Source organism: Capra hircus, chromosome 9 (assembly GCF_001704415.2).
Source record: "Capra hircus breed San Clemente chromosome 9, ASM170441v1, whole genome shotgun sequence".
Taxonomy (NCBI): Eukaryota; Metazoa; Chordata; class Mammalia; order Artiodactyla; family Bovidae; genus Capra; species Capra hircus.
Window position 1 is genome coordinate 39,975,636 of NC_030816.1, and position 21,974 is coordinate 39,997,609.

The following is a 21,974-nucleotide window of genomic DNA, read 5'->3' on the forward strand; positions in this document are numbered from 1 at the left end:
CGCTCAGTCCTGTCCGACTCTCTGAGACCCCATGAATCGCAGCACGCCAGGCCTCCCTGTCCATCACCAACTCCCGGAGTTCACTCAGATTCATGTCCATCGAGTCAGTGATGCCATCCAGCCATCTCATCCTCTGTCGTCCCCTTCTCCTCCTGCCGCCAATCCCTCCCAGCATCAAAGTCTTTTCCAATGAGTCAACTCTTCGCATGAGGTGCCCAAAGTACTGGAGTTTCAGCTTTAGCATCATTCCTTCCAAAGAAATCCCAGGTTTGATCTTCAGAATGGACTGGTTGGATCTTGCAGTCCAAGGGACTCTCAAGAGTCTTCTCCAACACCACAGTCCAAAAGCATCAATTCTTCGGCGCTCAGCCTTCTTCACAGTCCAACTCTCACATCCATACGTGACTACTGGAAAAACCATAGCCTTGGCTTGACAGACCTTAGTCGGCAAAGTAATGTCTCTGCTTTTGAATATGCTATCTAGGTTGGTCATAACTTTTCTTCCAAGGAGTAAGCTTTGGAGGACGTCAAATAGAAAAGAAGGGATTGTTTATTTTTCCACTTGTGACAATAAAGCCATTATCAAGAGCACACAGGAAACACCTCTCTTTCTATTCACCATCCTGGCAGTAGGGTGGGGATGGGAGGTAGAGTGTGGGAGGGAGAGAGGAGGACAAATCCAGCTCATTTAAATAAAGTTTTGTATAATGAAGACAAGGTTAAAACAGAGAGTGGTCACACACATCCTTGTCATCTAATATTATCTCAGATATCCAGAGACCCTCTGAGTGGCATCAGTGCGCATGTTCTGTACGCGTGAGCGCAAGTACCTTGGTCCACAATGGGTCCTGCAGCACAGAACTTACGCCAAGAAAGATTATAAATGCTGTGAGCATACTGTTCAAACACATTGTGTTTTCAAGAAGTGACTGAGTTTCACAGTGTGCCAAAGAAAAATGTCTGTGTCTAAAATGTGACTATCACTCAAGCAAAATGCTACACTAACGCAATGGAGTCCATCTCCATTTTTGATGTGTGGTGACAGCTCTCAAGCCCCACCACTCCCTCTTTCCTGCTTGCTCTACACCTGGGGGAAAATACAGGAAAAGTCTGAGGTCTCTCTCCCTTGATGCTGGTGGAAAGTTCAAACCACAAGCCTCTGGCTACATGGGGAACCCTCCAGCCCCACCACCTTACCACAATAAACACCAACGCTGATCAAGCACCCCTACTTGCCCTCTGAAGACATATTTGGACCTACTGGAACCCACCCTCTTAGCCCCGAAAGCCTCACCATGTGAGTGACAAACCCTTTCCTATCCTCTTGGTCCATGTGTGCTGTTATCAGTCTCAACACTGCATCAAACGCTGAGTGGGTGAGGGGCCCATTCTGTTTCTGCAGAGTGACTATCAGACAACTAAGAAATCCTAAATTTACAAATTATTAAGAAAAGGCCAGGAAATACTTTTTTAAAAAATCAAAATAATCAGTTTTATTACCAAATTGGAAAGCTGACCTCAGAAGTGCGGCCACAGTTAGACTTCCTCACTCTGCAACATTTTAGACATTGCTATGCTGAGCAGATGGCTCTGTAATGCCTGCAGTACAAACCACAGCCTGAGTCTTCTCTGAGCAGACACACACAGGGATTTCATGAGGGATAAAAGGATATGAGTCAATACTCAAGTCTGAGTAAACTCTGGGGGTTGGTGATGGATAGGGAGGCCTGGCATGCTGCAGTCCATGGGGTCGCAAAGAGTCAGACACGACTGAGCGACTGTACTGAACTGAAAGGGATAACAGGCTGGCACAGACAAACTGTCAGTTAAAACTGACCCTGCTCTACACGCAGGGACTTTCACAGACCTTCACTTTGAATCGCTGTTGACCACGAGGAACAGATACGCTTTGGGTCCAGTGACACTGTTCTTGGGTCCTCGGCTGAAAAAAGTAAGCTTCTGGGGTCAGGCAGGATTGGAACTTTTAAAATCTCACTTCTCAGTTTTTCAAAATAAATGTTTAGGTCCCCAACCTGTCCTTATAGTCTTGACTACCCAACCAAATCAAGGATTATCATTTTACTTGACATCCGGAGAAGCCATAAAAATTTTATCTAGCATATGGTTCCTGTCTGTCAAGTAGGTTGACACTTTCTAGGAAACCACCCATGGTAACATCCTCACCCCAAAACATTAAGCAGACACATCTGCTTGTTTTTCAATAATCCACTGATTAAAAAAAGAGAAAATCTCTCTAAAGGCAATAATATAGAATTTCAAAAGATCCAAGAACCTGAAAACTCACTGATGGAATTCAAACTTTTCCCCTTCATTTCACTCTTCTCAAACTTTTCTGTGTCAACAATCCAGTTATGGACTCTGGCACAACTCTGCAAGAATTAAGGTAAGAAGAAAATAATCACTTTCTGCACAATTCAAAATATTCTTCCTTAGACTGTGGATTGTAGACTGTGTGCTCTGGAGCCTAGGGCACAGGGTGAATACCCTGGGGGCCTCTTGCTTGCCAGGCTTCTGGAGGTACTGCCAGGTGAAAAAAGAATTTTGCAGCTAAAATATTTAAATCACTGAGTGGTCCTAATGCTACTCCCAAGAGAAGCATTTCTCCCAGATTTTTTCCATGTGCTAATAACATTTAGTTCCACCAGGTTATGTTTATAATAAGTAAATCTGATGGGGACTTTTTCTCATGTAAAGTGACACATCCTTTCCTGAAGGAATAGTTTATGAGAAGGCAGTTCCAATTAAGATTCCTGTCACTCTGCTGCCAGGCCTGACGCTCAGGTCTCCAGAGAAAAGTATTCCACTGCAGAGAAAAAATACACTTTCAATGATCATCAAAATAAGGCTACAGTGTCTGCCTTATCGGGGCTATAAAAAAGTCACGTGAACACATTAAATAAACAAATGAGAATCAGGAAGAAAACCCTGACTACACAAGAGCAAGAAAATTAAGGAGCTATGTCTTCTAGTTTTCAATTCTTGATTACATGAGCACAGTTATAGCTAAAAAAAAGTCTTTCTCACTTCACAGAGTATCATACTTTCCTAGATTTCCAAAGCATTCAAAATATTAATACTAATAGTTGTACAAAATGTCCTTGTGAAGATTCTATTAAAGCATTCTCTGCACCAGAGAATGGTAATCAGGATGTGTGTCCCCATAGAGATAGGTTCTTCCATGATGCTGAGGAACCAGAGGCTGGAGCTGCTGGATATGAAAAGAAAAGCAAGGGAACAACAGATATCAAAGAATCCTCTTCATCTGCCCAGATACAATGTGCCTGGTTCATGGCCGACAAAGTTAGCAGTACCTAGAGGGGTCGGAGAAGGCAATGGCACCCCACTCCAGTACTCTTGCCTAGAAAATCCCATGGGCGGAGGAACCTGGTAGGCTGCAGTCCATGGGGTCGCTAAGAGTCGGACACAACTGAGCGACTTCACTTTCACTTTTCACTTTCATGCATTGGAGAAGGCAATGGCAACCCACTCCAGTGTTCTTGCCTGGAGAATCCCAGGGATGGAGGACCCTTGTGGGCTGCCGTCTATGGGGTCACACAGAGTCGGACACGACTGAAGTGGCTTAGCAGAGGGGTACTCTGGGAAATTCAAAGGGGATTACAAACCTATCATTCAGTGCACAGTTTCTCTCTTCACTGGGTTTCTGGAAATGCTCCATCGGGCAGCAAGGGACAAAACACATGGAATGGAGAGTTCTCAGGAAAGTTAAGAGGAAGCTAACAAGCTTGAACCCCTTGCTCTACCATATGGAAGGCATTTAGTCCCTGATAGCTCAGCTAGTAAAGAATCTGCCTATAATGCAGGAGACCTGGGTTTGATCCCTGGGTTGAGAAGATCCCCTGGAGAAGGGAATAGCTCCAGTATTCTGGCCTGGAGAATTCCACGGACCGTATGGTCCATGGGGTCGCAGAGTTGGACACGACTGAGCAACTTTCACTTTATCACAGTACTGGCATATAGTCTTTCGTCCTTAACATCATGGCAGCCAGAGTGTTAATACCGCAAACTTAATTGTAGTTCTCAGTCCTATTTGCTTTCATTTTTGGCCCTTACCTACTCAAATTCCAAGAGGTATAATCAAAAACCTTTAGGATTGCATGTTCTTCCACTTGTTGAGCTGGTGGCTCAGACAGCAAAGAATCTGCCTGCAATGCACAAGACCTGGGTCTGATCCCTGGGTTAGGAAGATCCCCTGGAGAAAGGAATAGCTACCCACTCAAGTATTCTTGCCTGGAAAATTTCACGGACAGAGGAACCTGGTGGGCTATAGTCCATGGGGTCACAAAAAGTCGGACACAACTGAGTTACTAACACTTTCACTTTTTTTTCACTTACACTTGCTGAGCAGTGCTCGTATCTTTATGAAAAGGTCTTGATGTCAGGTGTTCCTCACTGACTGGCTGGGTTTTCTGAGGCATCATCTGAGGCAAGTAACATCTCCATTAGAATCCTTAAAAAAATTTTTTTTTGAAGTGTAGTCGGTTTAAAATCTTGGGTTAGTTTCTGCTGTATAGCAAAGTGAATTAGTTATACATATAAATATATCCACTCTTTTTTAGATTCTTTTCCCATATATGTCATTACAAAGTACTCAGTAGAGTTCCCTGTGCTATACAGTGGGGACTTGCTGGTTATCTATTTTATATATAGTAGTGTGCATATGTCAATATTTTATATATAGTAGTGTGCATATGTTAATACCAACCTCTTTTTGTAAAAAAGTTTTTTTTTTTTTTAAGTGGTGGAAAGCTGCTTTATAATTTTGTGTTGGTTTCTGTAGTACAATAGTCAGTATTACAGAACAACTGTACTGTGAACCCAATTATACCTTATCTATATATATATATATCCCATCACTCCTGAGCCTCCTTCCCTCCTCCCATCCCTAGACAGTTTTTTCCCCTTCTTTTTCATGTCTCTTCTATCAGGACTGGGCTGAAATAGGAATGGATTTCTGCCAGAGTTGGAAAGCAAGGAGATTGAGGGACAGCAGGGGAACAGGATTCCCTTTGCTCACCAGTAAGTAAAAGGTGGCGTTTTCAGGTTCACTTTATCTTTTTTTCCCTACGGCAGATCTGCCCAGTGACAATTTTGCATCATACCCTTTGCTTTTAACCTAGCTCCTGGAGCCAGCCCAGAACAGGACTTGCAGTCTGGCTCCTCTGCTCTCCATGGCCAGTTCCGCTGTGTAGAGCTGTGCAGGGTCACCCACAAGCACTGCCACGCATGTGGGGCTCTGCTCAGGCTGTGACCCAAGCAGGGTGTTCCCACAGGAAGGGCACGCCTCTAACTAGCGTGAAGCCAGAGTGTGTGTGTGCCTTGATAAGAAAAGTGCACGCATTTTCAGAGGATGTATAAGCATTAGGAGGACAATTTGATTTTTTCTTTAAAACTTCCTGGATGATATCTGTGACCAATTTTGAGAAGGCTATGCTTTAGAACAGTGTGTAGGAGGAACACACACACACACACACACACACACACCTTGTTACACAGTGGTACTCATTCATCACACCCACTCTATACTTTCAATTTCCTTCCCAAGGCAGTAACGATTTTCAGGCACTTAAAATACTTAACATTTTATACTATGCTTACTACAACAGACTGAAGGTATAATCAACTATCAGTAGGAATAGCTTAAGTAGATAATTTAAATGTTAACTCAAGATTTTTACAAATCTACATACATATCATGGCTGAAGACCATCTTTCAGCAAATGTCCACAATAGTAAATAACAAGTAAGAAATTGAAGAACCATGCTTTTATTCATGTTTTTATTCTAAACTCTTTGCTTAATGTTCATTTCATTACTAGAGTAAGACAAAGCTTTTTTTGCATTTCCCAAGTATACTACAATTCCATTTTTTGCCATCATCTATGTTCATGTTTCAAAGAGAAAACAGATTTATCATAAAGTCACTTTGGTGTTTAAGAAACCAAACTGCCATGGATGTTGTTCAAGAAAGACTGTACCAACTTCCACTCTGCAGCAAAAAATAATCACATACAAAGTACAAATGCAGCAACTCAAAGCCCTCATGAACTCAGTACTGGAAATGCACCCAGGTCGGGAGAACCATCAAAAAGAGTTCGCTTTCTAAAACGTCCAAATACTTCCCCACCTCCTTAATCAAGGTATACCAATATGACTTAATTTTTTCTTAATGACATAGAGCATTAAGAAAGGGTTAAGAATAAATGAAAAGGATTCAAAATTAAGAGGACTGGGTTTGACTCACTGGGTCAAACCTGGGAGATTGATCTTAGTCATTTACTGCACCTTCCAGGGCTTGTTGTCTTTACAACAGGATCACGAAATTCCTCAGAGCTGTCTAGAGTATTAGGCTACACAGCACACATGAAATGCCTGGGGCAGTGCCCTTGTTCTTGCAGAGGGTGCTCCATGAAATGAGAGCCAACTTCCTGTCCCTTCAGTGCACAGTCTGAAAAGATGAGTTGCTGCTGTATATGCTGCAGGACTGTCACCTCTGTATAGACGCAGCATCAAGAATGGGTCACTGGGCAGAATGAATGCAACTCAAGTCTCCCCCTAGAACTTTGTTTTTAAGTGCACACACACACATTTGTTCTTCTGCAAACTTCTTCCCTATTCCCTAGCAGTCTCCTTACCTTTCAAAGGGCTTCCCTTGTAGCTCACCTGGTAAAGAATCTGTCTGCAATGCAGGAGACCTGGGTTCGATTGCTGGGTTGGGAAAGTCCCCTGGAAAAGGGAATGGCTACCCACTCCAGTGTTGCGGCCTGGAGAATTCCATAAACTGCATAGTCCACGGGGTCGCAAAGAGTCAGACACGACAGCAACTTTCACTACCCTTCAAAAGTCAGCTCCCCTAATGCCCTAATCTTCAGCTCAAGTTTCACAGGTCCTTTGTGCCACAGGTACACTATACACACAGACACACACTTTGTCTGTGTATTGTTGTTCAGTCGCTAAGTCATGTCCAACTCTTTGTGACCCCACGGACTGTAGCATGCCAGGCTTCCCTGTCCCTTCACCATCTCCCAGAGCTTGCTCAAACTCCTGTCCACTGAGTTGGTGATGCCATCCAACCATCTCATCCTGTCTCTCCCTTCTCCTCCTGCCCCCAATCTTTCCCAGCATCAGGGTCTTTTTCCAATGTCTGTATATACATATATGTGTGTATATGTGTGCATGTGTGTGTGTGTGTGTATGTATATATATAAAACTTCATCATAATCACCAAAAACTGGAAGCAACCAAGATGCCCTTCATATATCCATGCAACGGAATGGTACTCAGCAATAAAAATGATCTATCAAGTCAGAAAAGACACAGAGGAAACTTAAATGCATATTGCTAAGTGAAAGAAGCCAATCTGAAAAGTCTACATACTGTATGATTCCAAAAAGTATATGACATTTTTCAGAAGACAAAGCTACAGAAACAGTAAAAAAAAATCTGCTATTGGTTGCCAAGGGGAGAGGGGGAGAGATGAACAGGTGAAGAAAAGGGGACTTTCAGGGTAAGGAAATACATAAGTATATAAATGGATATACAAGTTTATATATACAGAAGTTGATACAAATATTTAATACATATGTGAACTTAACCATTGTGAAAGAAACCACAAACAAGCAAGGCAAACAATAAGGCAGCCTCTTACGTCTGAGTGTTCTACCTCAGCATTCACAGCAGTTTTTAGCTCTGTCATTTACCAGTGATTCAAACACGCTTTGCACTCTTATAGCCTTTAAGCTTAAGGCATTTTGTTGCTAAGGCATCTAAGTATAAGAGTTCTTATTTGGGTAGGTTTATAAAAAACAATATTTACTATTGTATCCCCATTGGTCACCAGTGAAGTATGAGCTATGGGTTATCAAACGTACTTTAGACATAGGCAAATGCAGGTGTAGCTGTAATTCAGGTGTGGAGAGAAAAATACACACAAGACACAAACTGGAGCTGGTGTCTTTCTTTACATCTATAAGCTAAACAGCACACAACACATTATTCACTCACCTCACTAGGAATATGTTTTGACAACTCTGTGAACCATCACTATCTGCTTTCTTAAGGCATGAAATCTGGCTGGGCTGATCCTGAATTTGTGGTCCATCTCCTTTGTATTCTCCTTTGTACCCACTACTTTATTGCTGATTTTTTTCCTTTCTACCTACTGTTTTCATTCCAGTTGCCAGAGCTGCCCCAGTTATTCTATAAACCTATCTCAAGTTCTACCAGTTCTAGAAAAGAGAATGAACAATATCATATACCTTAATATGCCTCTGAAGAAAGAATGCTAGTAAAAAACTGAACTCCCAACATTTTTCAAGACCCAAATACCACCTTCTGTGTGAAGGTTTGCACTGAGGAACTGAGTTAACCACATCCTCTTCTCTGCCCCCACTGCGTCTCGTATTCTGCTATTATGCCTCCCACCACAGCGAGGACATGGAATTATGTATATGACTCTCCCCCATCAGGATGTGAGCCTGCCAAAAGAAGCAGCCCTTATTTTAGCACAGAAGACACTGAACATAAGTTGGATGAAATGAAATTAAAGAACAAAACTCTATAAAAGAAGATAAATAAATACTCGGTATCTGGTCTGAAGTAGTTGAGTAGCTCTCAAATGAAAGTAGGGGGTGACGAGGGTGGGCAAAATGGGTGAGGGGGGTGGATGTCAAAGGTAAAAACTTTTATAATATATAAAAGTTTTAAGATAAATAAGTCCTGGGTTGTAATGTATAACATGGCAACTATAGTTAACAATACTGTACTGTATATCTAAAACATGCTATGAAAGGAGATTTTAAAAGTCCTCATCACACAAAAAATCTGTCAACTTTGTGTGGTGACAGACATTAATTAAAACTTATTACAGTAATTATTTTGTTGTAAATCATTCTGTTGTACATAATGAAAATCATTCTGTTGTGTACCTACAACTAATACAATGTTATATGTCAGTTACATCTCAATTGGGACGTCCCTGGCAGACCAGTGCTTAGAACTTCACTTTCCAATGCAGGGAGTGCAGGTTCGACTCCTGATCTGGAAGCTAAGATCGCACATGCCTCGTAGCCAAAAAACAGAACATAAATAATAGAAGCAATATTGCAACAGATTCAACAAAGACTTTTAAAAATGCTCCACATCAAAAATAAATCTTAAAAAAATTACATCTCAATTTAAAAATAATTTTATAAGGATGGGTTTCGTGTGTTCTTATAGTTGTTTCACTAACATGCAACTAGGTAAGAAAGATGAAGCTTCAGATCTCTGTTCATACTGTTCATATGCAGTTTTGTTTTGATTTTCTCTGGTAGTCATATACCAACATATGTTAGTTGTCACTATTATTCTTTCATTTAAAAAGCAAGAAATAAAATGAATGTTATTCATTCATTTAAAAAGCAAGAATAAAATGAATCTCTGGAGATTCCTGTAGGTCCTCTAATGATTTTAGTGCTGAACAAACTTTGGCTTTTAAACCATCACATTCTAATCTGAGGCCCTGACCCTGAAATAAATGCAGAGGATAGGGTGCCAAGATGTTAGACAAAGTTCTTTAAAGCTTTAATTTGGTCTTTTGGACTTCCCTGGTGGCTCAGAGGTTAAAGCATCTGCCCGCAATGCGGGAGACCTGGGTTGGATCCCTGGATCGGGAAGATCCCCTGGAGAAGGAAACGGCAACCCACTCCAGTATTCTTGCCTGGAGAATCCCATGGACAGAGGAGCCTGATAGGCTATAGTCTACCGGGAGGCAAAGAGTCGGACACGACTGAGTCACTTCACTTTCACTTTTGGTCAATAAAGCCATGATTGAGTCACTGAGCTTCAGTGAACTGATAACAACGAAAATTCGAGTTATCTTGCAAACTCTTTCCCATATGATAATCCCTTAGGATATTTAAAAATCGTATCAGCAAGCCACTGAGCTAAGATTAAAATACTATGTTTCCTGGGTCATATTTAAAATCAAAGCGTTCTACTTACCTTTCTATTATTTTAGTTATTAAGTGGAGGCAAAACTGTTTTTAACATTGACATGAATAACAAGAATACCTAGACCTCATTCCTCAAGGATTATCTCCTCTGGCCATGTGAAGTCAAGCCTCTCGGATGACATCTGGTACCATACCTGTCCTGTGTATGCAAACTCCAGAGCCTGCTTTAAGCCAAGACTGGTCACACCGTGTAAATTCACCTCGTCAGCACCACTTTCCACCATACAAAGACTGAACATGGCCTGAGGTAGGAGAGAAAGGAAGACAGTTACGGGACTTAAAAAGCAAGGGAACACAATGAAGTCCTAGAGAAACTAAGAAAGAAACAAGTTAAAGATTGATTTTTGTTTCTGAAATGCTTCTACAAGGCTTCCTTCACACAAGCCCCTGCAAATCACTCTGGTGTCCGGTTACAGCAACACACAAAGGGCCCTGCGTGCCTCATATACAGAGCAGCGTCGAATCCCGCAGCTGTTCTCTGGAGGTGACTTGGGTTCAGGTTCTCTCCCTGAACTCACTGTCTCCATCCTGGGGTCCCAGAGCTAACCTGAAACGGGAAGCATTCCCAAACGTTCTTGCCAACAGGACATGGGAAGCAGTGCCTTGTTCCCTGACTTCTCTGCCTTTTCCCTGTCTCATTTCAGTGACGCATCTCTTTCCTCACACCTGACATACATCACACTCTATTCCAGTGGTTCTCAAAGTGTGGCCCCTGGGTCAGCAACATTAGCATCTGCTGGGAACTCCTTAGAGTGTAAATTTAATGGGGCTCTAACTTAGATCTTGGAGAAGGAAATGGCAACCCACTCCAGTGTTCTACCTAGAGAATCCTGTGGACAGAGGGGCCTCGTGGGCTGCTGTCCATAGGGTCTCACAGAGTCGGACATGACTGAAGCGACTTAGCATGCATGCATGCATTGGAGAAGGAAATGGCAACCCACTCAAGTATTCTTGCTTGGAGAATCCCAGGGACAGAGGAGCCTGGTGGGCTGCCGTCTACAGGGTCGCACAGAGTCAGGCACAACTGAAGCGACTTAGCAGCAGCAGCAGCAGCAACCTACCCTGGAGAAGGAAATGGCAACCCACTCCAAGATTTTTGCCTGGGAAATCCCATGGACAGGGGAGCCTGGAGGGCTAACAGTAACCTGGGCTATAATAGGCCATCCAAGTGACTCCGAAGCTTACCAGAATCTGAGAATCACTGTCTTAAGATACTCAGTGAAATCAATCTGCCCATGGTGCCCCCAAACCGGTTCTCCAAATGGCCAACTGATTGAAAATCAGTTTGTCAAATGAAAAGTTTGAAATTTAAAAAAATGCAGGAATTTCCTGGCAGTCCAGTGGCTAGGATTCCGTACTTTCACTGCCAAGGGCATGTGTTCGATCCCTGGCCAGGGAACTAAGATCCAACAAGCCACGTGGTACAATCAACAATAAATAAATAAAATTTAAAACACTGAAAACCACTAATTTGTACACCTATAACAAGTTCAACTTAACAGGTAATAAAGAAAATATTCTATTTGGGACCACTGATGATGAAATACACTATTTAGAAAACTGTACCTTTATGTAGTGAAGAATTAACCTTATCCAAAGGACCTCTCTGGGCCTAAGAATATCCTGACTGAAAGGAGCATCTCTGTTCTCTGGGGCTATGGCCACTGACAGTATAACAACATGATTTGTGACGGGAGCTTTGGTTCATACAGTATCAGTTGAGGGTAAGAGACCAAAGGTAGTAGTCTGACCTCCAGGAGAGGCTAGAGATAAAAGGTCAGCCACATAGGATGACTATGAGTAAACACCAATAAAAACTCTGGACACCAAAAACTTGAGAGAGCTCCCCTGGTTGGCAGTCCCCTGTGCATACTGTCACAGAGTCTGGTCAAAAGTGGGTAAGGCTAAGACTCCATAGGCGGAGGAGGGCCAAATGTTCCATGTTGGGTCCCTTTGTGAACTCTGCCCTTTGTGTCTCTTCCCTTGGCTGCTTCTGATTTGTTCAGTTCAGGCACTCAGTCGTGTCCAACTCTTTGTGACCCCATGAACAGCAGCACGCCAGGCCTACGTGTCCATCACCAACTACTGGAATTTATTCAAACTCATGTCCATTGAGTCAGTGACGCCATGCAACTGTCTCATCCCCTGTCATCCCCTTCTCCTCCCGTCCTTTAATCTTTCCCAGCATCAGGGTCTTTTCAAACAGTCCTTCACATCAGGTGGCCAAAGTATTGGAGTTTCAGTTTCAACATCAGTCCTTCCAATAAAGATTCAGGACTGATTTCCTTTAGGATGTACTGGTTGGATCTGCTTGCAGTCCAAGAGACTCTCAAAAGTCTTCTCCAACAGCACAGTTCAAAATAATCAATTCTTCAACACTCACCTTTCTTTATGGTCCAACTCTCACATCCATACATGACTACTGGAAAAATCATAGCCTCGACTAGATGGACCTCTGTTGGCAAAGTAATGTCTCTGTTTTTTAATATGCTGTCTAGGTTAGTCATAACTTTTCTTCCAAGGAGCAAGCGTCTTTTAATTTCATGGCTGCAGTCACCATCTGCAGTGATTTTGGAGCTCCCCAAAATTAAGTATCTCACTGTTTCCCCATCTATTTCCCATGAAGTGATGGGACCAGATGCCATGATCTTAGTTTTCTGAATGTTGAGTTTTAGGCCAACTTTTTCACTCTCCTTTTCACTTTCATTAAGAGACTCTTTATTTGCTTTCTACCATAGGGGTGGTTTCATTTGCATATCTGAGGTTATTGATATTTCTCCCAGGAATCTTGATTCCAGCTATGCTTCATCAAGCCCAGCGTTTCTCATAATGTACTCTGCATATAAATTAAATAAGCAGGGTGACAATGTACAGCCTTGATGTACTCCTTTCCTGATTTGGAACTAGTCTGTTGTTCCATGTCCAGTTCTAACTATTGCTTCCTGACCTGCATACAGGTTTCTCAGGAGGCAGGTCAGGTGGTCTGGTATTCTCATCTCTTTCAGAATTTTCAACAGTTTGTGGTGATCCACACAGTCAAAGGCTTTGGCATAGTCAATAAAGCAGAAATAGATGTGTTTCTGGAACTCTCTTGCTTTTTCAATAATCCAACGGATGTTGGCAATTTGATCTCTGGTTCCTCTGACTTTTCTAAATCCAGCTTGAACATCTGGAAGTTCACAGTTCACATACTATTGAAGCCTGGCTTGGAGAATTTTGAGCATTACTTTACTAGAATGTGAGATGAATTAATTGTGTGGTAGTTTGAGCATTCTTTGGCATTGCCTTTCTTTGGGATTGGAATGAAAACGGACCTTTTTCAGTCCTGTGCCCACTGCTGAGTTTTCCAAATTTGCTGCCATATTGAGTGCAGCATTTTCACAGCATCATCTTTTAGGATATGAAATAGCTCACCTGGAATTCCATCACCTCCACTAGCTTTGTTCGTAGTAATGTTTTCTAAGGCCCACTTGACTTCACATTCCAGGATGTCTGGTTCTAGGTGAGTGATCACTTATCTGGGTCGTGAAGATCTTTTTCGTATGGTTCTTCTGTGTATTCTTGCTGCCTCTTCTTAATATCTTCTGCTTCTGTTAGGTCCATACCACTTCTGTCCTTTATACTGAGCCCATCTTTGCATGATATGTTCCCTTGGTATCTCTAATTTTCTTGAAGAGATCTCTAGTCTTTCTCATTCTATTGTTTTCCTCTATTTCTTTGCATTGATCACTGAGGAAGGCTTTCTTCTCTCCTTACCATTCTTTGGAACTCTGCATTCAAATGGATATATCTTTCCTTTTCTCCTTTCCTTTTCACTTCTCTTCTTTTCACAGATATTTGTAAGGCCTCCTCAGACAAAGGTTCTTATTTGTATGCCCTGTAATAAGCCATATCTGTGAGTATACAAGCTTTCAGTGAGTTATATGAGTCCTTCAAGCAAATTACTGAACATGAGAGTACTATTTAAGCTCATACTAAATATTTTTAATTTTAAAAAGTGATTTTTTTGTTTTGCCAATGGATTAATATTCATATTATAGCAATATTTTATTCTGACAAATTCATTTTTGATCTTCCCAATTCTTTATGTTTTAAATTAATATGTATTGGATGAGTGGATTTAACTGATGGTCCATTATTCTTTCTGGGGGGTGGTAAAGAATCTGTCTGCCAATGCAGGAGAGGTGGGTTTGATCCCTGGGTTGGGAAGAACCCCTGGAGAAGGAAATGGCAACCCACTCCAGTATTCTTGCTTGGAAATCCCATGGACAGAAGAGCCTGGCAGGCTACAGTCCATAGCATTGCAAAGAGTCAGACACAACTTAGTGACTAAACAACAATATTCTTTCTTGAGGTCCTCATTTCTATTTCACACAGTAGAGTTTTAAGTTTCATAATGAATAAGATTCTTTTTGATAACTTATAGTTAACATTATAACTTGTTATAAATACAAAATTACTGTTCTCTTACCATTTGAGAAATTTTGTAAAGAATATTTTAAATGCCTACAATTTGAGAAAATAAAAAATAATATTCAAAGTGTCCTAAAGATATTGGGAGTATGTAACATGTAGTATATATGCAATTGTATTTGTAAGATTAAATAGCAAACATTCAGAATATATTTAACTTTCAAAAACTTACTTTATCATGAATAAATGAAATCTAATATTCATTTAGAAATTGTCAAAGGTGAAAGGTCAATATGGCAAATTTGACAACTTGGTGAGTTAGTGAGTTGATCTGACCTCCCACTGATGCCATTGGCAATAAAGGTACTATGCATAGGTTAAGAACTCTAGAGGCAAAATTACATAATACTTGATAGGTGAAGAACAATGATAAACAGCAAACTTGTAACCAAAAATTAAGAGTTTGAACTATCACAGGTGACTCGGACAAACACATACCCTCTCTGTGATTCAGTTTTCTTATCTGAAAAATGGGGCTAAAAATTGTACCCATTCATGAACTTGAAGATTATATAATAGTACATATAATGTATTCAGTAGAGTACCTGATATATGGCAAGCTCTTAGTGAAATAATTTATACTTTATGGTAACAATGAAATAGAACAAAGCTTCTCCTACGTATTCTCTGCTTAAAAGGATTGACATATCAGAAGTATCAGTTCTGAGAATTTTTTATTTTGCTTTATTTTTTAAAGCAAATATGGCTATAGATAAAAAATGCTCATAGGAAAGACTTAATGTTAAGTGGATTCTGCTTAGGCATTTGTAGATCTGAAATTTAAAGATTAAAGCATAGGTTACAGTACAAAACTTTCAATCTGTGTAACTTGTGGTGTTGGAGAAGACTCTTGACAGTCCCTTGGACTGCAAGGAGATCCAACAAGTCCATTCTGAAGGAGATCAGCCCTGGGTGTTCACTGGAAGGAATGATGCTGAAGCTGAAACTCCAGTACTTTGGCCACCTCATGTGAAGAGCTGACTCATTGGAAAAGACTCTGGTGCTGGGAGGGACTGAGGGCAGGAGGAGAAGGGGACGACAGAGGATGAGATGGCTGGATGGCATCACGGACTCGATGGACGTGAGTCTGAGTGAACTCCGGGAGTTGGTGATGGACAGGGAGGCCTGGCGTGCTGCGATTCATGGGGTTGCAAAGAGTTGGACACGACTGAGCGACTGAACTGAACTGAATTCTAAATTTGTTTCTAGACTTCTTATAGCTTCTTTTAAAAGAAACTGAAAGAAATTTCAGCTGTTTTCAGTGTCCTTTTTTTTACATTAGATGAGTGTTTCAGTTTTTAATATTCCCCACATTAAGTTGATTTTTTTCAGGTTTCCAAGTTGTAATTGCCCCTGATATGGTAACCAGCTGCTCTTCATCAACCCATATACAAAGCAGGACAGAAATAACTCAAAGTGCAAAAAAAGTATCTGGGTTAATGAAATGGTAAATGTTCTTTTTTAGAGTCAGGTTTAAATAACACGACAACCTGCCAAGGGAGTTCTTTGAATCTGTTTTCATAAGGATCATTCAAAAGCAACCAAGACAATATTGCATACAACAGGTTTCCATCCTCAACCAGAGATTTGTGAGCTATGAACCTGAAACCTGGCTTGGCAGAGTTGGGAAAATAATGTAACCCCTAAAAAATGTTACATGTTTGTATAAGCAACAAAGCAACACCAAACTGGTCACTGTGGTTAATTATAGAGTATAACTATAGAGGGAAGGAAGGAACTACTATTTTACTTCAGTTACATATAACAGTATTTGGATCATCATCATGAACACGTGTTACCTGTGTATTTCTAACTGTCTTTTGAAAACTGTCATATTTTTAAGGTCATAGGTTGTGCAGAAAGATACATCTGATTCATATCCTGGTTCTATAACCTACTTGGTCATGGAGGCTGTTTACCTTGAACATATGGCCTTTGGATAATTTGTTAACTTCTCTGAACCTCTGGCTGTTATCTGTAGATGGGGACAATAACAACCTCACAAGGTTGACTTGATGTTTAGATACAATTATGCTTAATGTCAAGCATAAACCCTGGCACAGAGTAGATGCTCAATAAATAGAAACTGATTTCTAATCTAGAGCTAAGAAACAGCCTTCTCCACCCGCCCTCTGCCCAAATCCATTCCTCTCAAAGACTTTCCTAATGACAATTCCATTCAAAATTCCTATGTCTGGCCACAGGACTTCACATTCACCACATACTCCTAAATGCTACTTTAAGGACTGACTCCATCATACAAACCATCACCTCCATTTCTAAAAACACCGAACTTCCATTCTGATATCATATCATTTGGTCTTAGAAACTTAATGTTACAAACAACACATCATTTTAAAAAATCAGCAAAGCTTATTAACTAAGAAGTGAAAAAGGGTCCTTCCCTGGTGGTCCAGTGGCTAACAATTTGCCTGCCAATGCACGGGACATGGGTTTGATCCCTGGTCCAGGAAGATTCCACACTGTGGGGCAGCTAGGCCTGTGTGCCACAACTACAAGCTCACCTAGAGCTTGTGCTCAGGAACAAAAGATGCCACCGCAATGAGAAGCCCACATGCCTCAGTGAAGAGAAGCCCCTACTTGGCTCAACCAGAGAAAGCCTGCACATAGCAACAAAGACCCAGTGCAGCCAAAAATAAATAAATAAAAATTTTAAAAAGGGAACTAAGAAATCAAAGTCAATGTCTTGAGTTTAATAAATTTACTAGGCACCTCAATTAGGAAGTGCCTCATTGCTGCTGCTGCCGCTAAGTCGCTTCAGTCATGTCTGACTCTGTGCAACCCCACAGACGGCAGCCCACTAGGCTCCTCTGTCCCTGGAATTCTCCAGGCAAGAATACTAGAGTGGGCTGCCACTGCCTTCTCCGAGGAAATGCCTCATTGGGTAACACCAAATGAGAAAAAACCCAGCCATCTGACACGGTGAAATGCCAGCCGCCTAGGCTACCTAAGCTTGTTAAAGAGTGTCTGGAGACCTGCTAGAGCCCATGGGGAAGAACAGAGTCTCCTTCAGTAGCAGAAGAGGTGATGAGACCAAGGGTGTTATTTTGTAGCATCAAACTTACTGAAAAGTTAAACTGCAATGTGCATAAAAGTGAGCACCATATTTGCCTTCTCCACCATGAAGCCCCTAGACCCGAGCATTACATACATGTAATAAGTACAGGGCAATGAATGAATGAATGAATGGATGCCCTGACAAACTCTTCAAAAATTCAACAGCAGATAGTGACCAGCTCTTCTACATCATCATAAACCAAAATAACTCAACATAAGAAAGAATTTCTGGATATAAGGCATTTTAGACCCTGGGATGAAAAAGTACCGAAAGTTAGAGAAAGAGTATCTACCAAATTAGTTCAAAGCTAGACATTTAGAAAAAAAGTAAGAACATATGGCAATGTCCTCTATCAAGCCACAACATTCTGCCAAAGCATGCGAGGCTTCTGCTTAGAAACAAGAAAACACTGCACAGACTCTTTCTTGGTTCACACTGTTTTGTCTTTGGGAGAGCCTTAGCCAGGCTGAGATTTAGTCATCACAGCTTCCTCTTGGCTGCTGATGCGCTGCAACCACCACAAATCTTTCTAATGGAAAACCCAGTTTGTGATCATACAATCCACTTGAAGTGCCTACCACAGAGAGAGTTGTGGATTTACAGTATGTCATTCCTTCTGTAATTCACACGGAAATGACATGAATTGAGTCCTAAAATCATAGCACCTGAATTAAGTTTCCTTGGGTCACATTAGTTGTCATGCAGTCACAAGATGAGCTACAACCAATTTTAGGTTGGGACTTGGGACATCATGCCACAAAACTGACCGATGGCAATTCTACTACACCCTCAAAGATAAGCAGAGTGACAGATGACAGGCTTCGTTAGGCACTTAGTTTGTAAAATATGCTCTCTACCTGGTAAGCTACATGTAGCTTTGGAGTTGCACTGGAGAGGGGCAAGATGTATCATGAATTCTCGTTTCATCAGGAACAGAAATGATTTTACAGATGAAATAACCAGATTGTTTGGGGCACATTAAACTCTTATCTTTTGTGAGAGATAAACAAAAGTAAACATGTCTAAGGGAGGTATAGAAAAGAGCAATTCACAAAGACTGTGGCAGACCCAGCCTGATCCCCAAAGCCTTTTATATATTCTGTAATTAGTGATGTTTACAATGGCTATGAGGCATTACAGAGATAGCAACTAACCTCTGAATCAACAAAGATTACATTTTGCTCAATTTAGTGTTAATGGTGATTATCCTTTATTGCATTTTGGTTATACCTCACATATAAAACAGGTAGTAAATCTCAGTTGATGAGACTGTTCAATTAACCACAATAGCCCATTTCCTTGATTTTAAGGATAGAAGGGTCTTGACCATAGTTTCAGACTGGACTATTTACCTTCTTTATCTCACAAATGCAAAAGCAATCCAAGCCATTTGAGGAGCTTAAAGGCCTGAAAGAGTGGGGATATTTGGTTGGAGTGTTTTTTCCCTCCCTGTACATTTATGGCTTTTTAAAATTCTCAAACAATACTGTAATACTCTCAGAGAATAAAATGTCAGAACAAATGAAAATGGTAAAATAATATTACTATAAACATAATCAGACAGAAAAAAGGTGAATTTCTTTCTGAAATACCAGTTTTCCCTCACCTTAACCATGTAAAGGAAAAATCCACCTTATATGCTAAAAATTGTGAAACATATTGATTTTCCCAACATCTTCAAATACGTAGCTTGTTTACTCCAAGACTCTGTGTTTCACAGCTTTGCTCTTGGCACGTTACTTCTTAAATTAACTACACGGTGATAATGAGCCCTTCAAAACCAGCACGATTGTGGTTTATCCTACTTCTCCTTAGAACTCTCCTCCTCCTAGATGTGGCCATATTTCAACTACTTGGGTCCACTGAGGGAAAACGGCATGGAAAAAGGACACAAATCATGTTATTCTTTTCTTAGCTAAGGGAATTCTAACAGGTATACTATCATGTAAGAATTGAATCGCCAGTCCATGTCTGACGTAGGGTGCAGCATGCTTGGGGCTGGTGCATGGGGATGACCCAGAGAGATGTTGTGGGGAGGGAGGTGGGAGGGGGGTTCATGTTTGGGAACGCATGTAAGAATTAAAGATTTTAAAATTTAAAAAAAAATAAAATAAAATAAAACCAAAAAAAAAAAGAGACAGTACACATGAAAATCAGAAACCGTTTGCCCATCATGAAGTCAGGTTGTATTCCTCTTTGTCACCAGTTAGACACTCTGGAAAGTGACACCCACACATCTGGTTTTAGCCTTGGGTCACCCTTTCAGATCCCTCATTCCTTTGATGCCTCTGATGTTATCATCTTTGCCGTTGTTTAGTTGCGAAGTCATGTCCAACTCTGGGGACCCCGTGGACTACAGCTCACCAGGCTTCCTCTGTCTGTTGGATTTTCTAGGCAAGGATGCTGGAGTAGGTTGCCATTTCCCTCTCCAGGGGATCTTCCTGACCCAAGGATCAAACCCATGTCTCCTGCATCAGCAGGCAGATTCTTGACCGCTGAGCTACCAGGGAAGCCCTCTGGTACCTTCTAGTGTATGGTTGTATCCCATGGGTATGGGATTTCAACACGTCACTATCCACCATATAAAGAAATTCATTCTTTTTAAATGTCTTTCAGATACTTAAGGGGAGAAGGCAATGGCAGTCCACTCCAGTACTCTTGCCTGGAAAATCCCATGGATGGAGGAGCTTGGTAGGCTGCAGTCCATGGGGTCGCTAAAGAGCTGGACACGACTGAGTGACTTCATTTTCACTTTCACTTTCATGCACTGGAGAAGGAAATGGCAACCCACTCCAGTGTTCTTGCCTGGAGAATCCCAGGGATGGGGGAGCCTGGTGGGCTGCCCTTTATGGGGTTGCACAGAGTCAGACACAACTGAAGCGACTTAGAAGCAGCAGCAGATACTTAGGGATGGCACTTTTACTCTTCCTTATTGAATAAACTTGATAGGCTATTATTGTATGAATCCTTCCTACACAGAGACCTTTTTGGTCTGTCTTCATATGGCAGACATTGGCACAATCCTGTCTTTCAAAATTTACTAAGGACGCAAGGACTAAGACTAAACCTGGATCACATTTTGACAGCTGTCCTAAAAGGCAGAATTGGGGGTCCACATGAAAGAGCAACCATGCAGATGTGAAATAGAGTCCGCATGAATCAGGGGAAGGAGCTATGAAGAACGGAGAAGGCAATGGCACCCCGCTCCAGTACTCTTGCCTAGAAAATCCCATGGACGGAGGAGCCTGGTAGGCTGCAGTCGATGGAGTTGCGAAGAGTCGGACATGACTGAGCAACTTCACTTTCACTTTTCACTTTCATGCATTGGAGAAGGAAATGGCAACCCACTCCAGTGTTCTTGCCTGGAAAATCCCAGGGATGGTGGAGCCCGGTGGGCTGCCATCTATGGGGTCGCACAGAGTTGGACACGACTGAAGCGACTTAGCAGCAGCAGCTATGAAGAAAGGAAATTTTTAGAGGGCTGTAATATCAGACAAGCTTGAAAGCCTTAAGAGAAAAGGAAGAGGTGGAGCTACTGAGGAGGCAGACTGATTCTGTGTTGATTAAAATATAATAGGTATTAAGGGAGAATTCTGTAGACATGTGGACTTCCCTGGTGGCTCAGATGGTAAAGCGTCTGTCTACAACGCGGGAGACCCGGGTTCGATCCCTGGGTCGAGAAGATCCCCTGGAGAAGGAAATGGCAATCCACTCCAGTACTATTGCGTGGAAAATCCCGTAGACAGAGGAGCCTGGTAGGCACAGTCCATGGGGTCGCAAAGAGTCGGACACGACTGAGCGACTTCACTTTCTGTAAGACACAGAAGGGGCTCTAATGTGGCTTATCAGAGCTGCACAGTATGTGTCTTAGGTATCATAAGAAAAACTCGAACTTTTTTTTTTTCTGTAAATGGAATTTTAAAATTGAAGGGTGCTTTAGAGATCAATCACCGTTAGCTGCTCAGCATGTGGTCCCTAGGGCAGCAGTACCGGCATCAAAGAGAACTTAATAGAAATGAAGACTCTCAGGTCCACCCACACCTACTGGATGGAAAGCTGCACTTTAACATGAGCCCCTAGTAACCCACATGCACTTCAGCGTCTGAAAGACATAGCTGTGGTCAGTACTCTACCCTTTCAACCCTCCCTGCCTATCTGAATATTTGAAGTGATGAGACACCCAATACTTGCCTTCTCCAGGAGATCTTCCCAATCCAGGGATTGAGCCCAGGTCTCCTGCACAGCAGACGGATTCTTTACCAGCTGAGCCACAAGGGAAGCCCAAGAATACTGGAGGGGGTAGCCTATCCCTTCTCCAGCAGATCTTTCCAACCCAGGAATTGAACCAGGGTCTCCTGCATTGCAGGTGAATTCTTTACCAACTGAAC

General features: G+C 41.7%; 1 protein-coding gene across 2 annotated transcripts in view; it reads right to left on the reverse strand.

Moving 5' to 3' along the window:
• The window catches only part of KLHL32 (kelch like family member 32), a 216,473-nt gene that overhangs the window by 113,415 nt on the left and 81,084 nt on the right, over positions 1–21,974 (reverse strand). For both annotated transcript variants that reach the window (XM_013966475.2, XM_005684660.3), the window contains exon 4: positions 10,169–10,276. In XM_013966475.2, the coding sequence (XP_013821929.1) occupies positions 10,169–10,276 (108 nt within the window). The remainder of the gene's footprint in view (positions 1–10,168; positions 10,277–21,974) is intronic.